This window comes from Branchiostoma floridae, chromosome 9 (genome assembly GCF_000003815.2).
Source record: "Branchiostoma floridae strain S238N-H82 chromosome 9, Bfl_VNyyK, whole genome shotgun sequence".
Lineage (NCBI taxonomy): Eukaryota > Metazoa > Chordata > Leptocardii > Amphioxiformes > Branchiostomatidae > Branchiostoma > Branchiostoma floridae.
Genome location: NC_049987.1, coordinates 1,338,341 through 1,341,936, shown reverse-complemented (window position 1 = coordinate 1,341,936; position 3,596 = coordinate 1,338,341). Strand labels below are relative to the sequence as shown.

At 45.3% G+C, this 3,596-nt stretch overlaps 1 protein-coding gene across 1 annotated transcript; it reads left to right on the top strand.

Annotated features, from left to right (window-relative positions):
* Positions 1–339: 339 nt before the first annotated feature.
* LOC118422919 lies at positions 340–2,715 on the top strand. Its single transcript, XM_035830787.1, has 2 exons — positions 340–1,143; positions 2,458–2,715. The coding sequence occupies exons 1-2, from the start codon at positions 340–342 to the stop codon at positions 2,713–2,715; spliced, it is 1,062 nt and encodes a 353-aa protein (XP_035686680.1).
* The last annotated feature ends 881 nt before the right edge of the window (positions 2,716–3,596 follow it).

Here is a 3,596-nt window from a genome sequence, read left to right as displayed (position 1 = left end):
ACAGCACCGTCAGTAAACAGTTTTTAGATAAGACTTGACAGACTGATGGAGAACCACGCAGTAGTGTACAACTACAGGGCCTTGGATAATCCCCATAAACCAAACATCACAGTCAGCTGATTGCAGAGAGGAAGAAGCAGTTGATCAGGAGCGGTTCCATGGAGTGCGAACTCCTACTCAACCGAAGGACGTCTACTCTACTCTACTCTACTCATTAAAGATCAGTACGCGTACATGAGGGGCTCTTCAACTACGATCGCTCTTGTGCGTATGGTACAAACTTGGCTAACTGCGCTGGATTTTAAGAAGCCAACTGTGGTCAGAGCTTTATTTGCTGACATGTCTAAAGCCTTCGATCGAGTCGATCATGCCATACTGCTACAGCGTGTGATCGATATCCAGGCCACTCCACGCATGGTGTCTTGGATCCACAGCTACCTCAGCTGTCGGCGTCAGAGGGTAGTAGTCAATGGCGTGGCCAGTACCTGGAAGGAGCCGACGTCTGGTGTCCCACAAGGTGGTGTACTGTCCCCGTACCTTTTCCTACTCCTTATGAGCTCAAGGACAACAGTACATCCTGACACTATGAATGTGGGCTATGCGGACGATGTCGGAATGTCCAGAACTCTATCAGTACCTCAAGCCATCGAAGACAAATCACTTGAGGAAGAGACATCTCATCTCGACTCGTGGGCTGACACCAACAACATGTTGCTAAACGGGAAGAAGAGCCAACTGCTACAAATCTGTGTCTGCAGATCCGTTCCCAGCCCACCAAGGTTAACCCTCGGGTGTGTGTGCGTTCCGTGGGTCGCCTCCGCAAAAGGTCTGGGCTTCATCTTGGACAAAAATCTCACCCTGCAAGAACAAGTAACCTCAATGGTTACTAAAGCCTCCCGTAGACTGCACTTCTTGAGACTACTTGCAAAGCAAGGGACCAGTGTCGCCGACCTAGTGACTATCTACGTGTCCCTCGTGCGCCCAGTCCTCGAGTACGGTAATGTCCTCCTTGTAGGCTGTAGCAAGGAACAGGAACGCGCAATGCAGAGAGTCCAACAGCGGGCTCTACGGATCATCAGCCGAGCGGGCAGGCGCGATGTGCCCGACCTACCCACCCTCCAGTCGCGACGCGAGGATGCAGCTGTCAAACTTTTCACACAAATGTTGGATGTTGACCATCCCCTACACGACATAGTTCCACCTTCCAGATCAACTGCCACGGGACGATCACTGAGAAACAAAAACACTTTCTCCATCCCCCCAGCTAGAACTAAAAGACTTCAGAACTCTTTCCTGCACACAGCTATCAAGCTGTACAACAAGACTGTAGACATGTAGGCAGTAACAATGGCTACTTAACGTCGGAGATGTTGTTTACTACTTTAGTATATTGTTTCTTATTGTATATATACGGTTTTTATGTTGTAAATTTCAACGCTATTCAGGCTGCTATTTTGTCTGCTATGTTGAAATCAATAAAGGATGATGATGATGATTTCCAGTTGCGAATTCCTACGTCATCCCTTTCAAATTTTCCTAACTAGATTTAGCAAGTCACCAAATGTCAGTTCAAGTTCATGATGCATACAAGTTGGATCAATATGCCTTCAATAGGGAGCCTCATATCTTTCGTAACACTCAGTTCCTGGCAAACCGCTTCCATTTCCGAGGACATTTTGGATGTTCCCTGAGTTGTTGTATGGATGACTACAAGCAACCTATTGACAACGACAATTGACTCCCAGTTGAATGAACAAGCCAGATCTGGAGTCATCCGCATCTAGCTTTAGCTATCCCACATCACCCCCTTCAGCTTTGTTTTCCATGCTTGATTCTGCCTTGCTATCCGCGACTTTGCTACATTGTATTACAATTGCGACGAATTGGAATTGTTTTACAGCGCACTCCCAAATGGCACCCTGACATTGAAAGGGGGAGATGTTGCAGGGGACATGAGGGCGATGGATACTTTTACCAGCAATATGATCGGCATTATCACTTGATACCATCGAAATGACCAGAGATGCGTGGAAAGCTGTGGTTGACAATTAATAACTGTTATAGCAAGTGCGGGTTCAGAACATCCGCGGGAGGAGCAGACGCTGAGATTCAAGACGACACCACTGTCCCCTGCTTGTTGCGTGTTTTGAAATATGCCTAGCAGAAATTATAGAGACAGTTTTGTATTGTTGGTAGCGACGGAAATTATCCTACTTAGATAAAGGGTATTTAAGATCCGCGATAACTGCTTAACCTCTACACGGCATATAGTTATACTTGAACCGACGATAAACTTGGTGACATTTCAAATTTTAACGGGCAACAAATCCATTTGTACCATAGCTGTAGGAATCCAGGGAAATCGTCCTAATGGCGAAAGGGGAGATAATACTGTGGAGCGGAGTTACTTTATAGTTAGACGAAGAGGGTGGCCTTGGACTCTGCCATATCCTGTAGGCAAGACTGGAGGCGAACCCCAAGTTCCGAGAGTCTCACACCCTGCGGAAGACAGGGAGCACCTTCAGCTACAGAGCTACACCGAAGTCACACGACCAGGATTGGACCCAGCATTCTCACAACAGAATACAGCCAGCACTACGAAATGACGAAAGTGAGGAAGAAGGTAGTAGTGCGCATGAGGGTGGTAGTGCGGGCGAAGATAGTTGTGATAACGAAAATAGTATTAGTAGGGTGAACTACGGAGGATTAAAATAGAAGTTATTAACTTACAGAACAGCCATCACGGAAGCAGAATTCGACATTCACTTTGAAGTTTACAAAAATGTAGCAGTAGCATACGAAGGTCTTTGTAAAGTTGGTAAGGCCATTGCAAGTAAATTCTGTAGATGACATCCATGCGAACATTAGTTTTCTTAGGTAACTTAGGCTGCGTTGCAACCTAAATTGACACTAGGGACTCTGTAGTCTTGACTTTAGATGAAGAAGTGAAACTTATTGGATAGCTGTAACAGTGGAACCGATGCGTAAGTCATGAGCGCAAAGTAAGGGTACTTTTGTAACCTCTTGCAATGTTCGTGTTGTGGCGACAGTTGACATTGGAATGGGAGTACATGTTAGCCACATCAGGCAGTTGTTCACTGAGGGCCTTAAGATTTAAAATTCATTTTTATACTGATAGGAAGTTAGAAAGTTCAGCCGGGGCCGCTGAGAGGAACATACCAAGATGTATGAGTATCCAATGCCTTTAGACGTCCGTTTTATTGATGGTAGTATAATTGATGGTAGTATATTTAAGCTGATAAAGAGGAAGGTTAGAGACAGTGAAGAAACTAATTAAAAGAACCCCTGATTAGGGACCACATCACTGGCAAATGTGTAACACTTTTTAGAATACAGTATCCTATTTTGTCCTAGCAAATTTCCTTGTGACTGCAACACCCCTTTCTATCTTCATGATGGTGTAACACAGGCATTTACATATATTTCTACTTTATCTGGCATAAAGTATGAAGCACAGCTGTACCTTACCCTCAACTTCAAGCTTGATTTGTAGTATGGGCAATCATTCAACAGGCGGGATACCGACCTTGTGTATTGGTTCGGCATATAGACCTCCCAGCTCCGGAGTGGATTAC

What these genes read in the sequence shown, in the direction of transcription:
- LOC118422919 (XM_035830787.1), top strand. Translation starts at nt 340, where the DNA reads ATGTCTAAAGCCTTCGATCGAGTCGATCATGCCATACTGCTACAGCGT. An exon ending in CGCGACGCGAGGATGCAGCT is followed by an intron (nt 1,144 to 2,457) that starts GTCAAACTTTTC and finishes CATATCCTGTAG; the next exon opens with GCAAGACTGGAGGCGAACCC.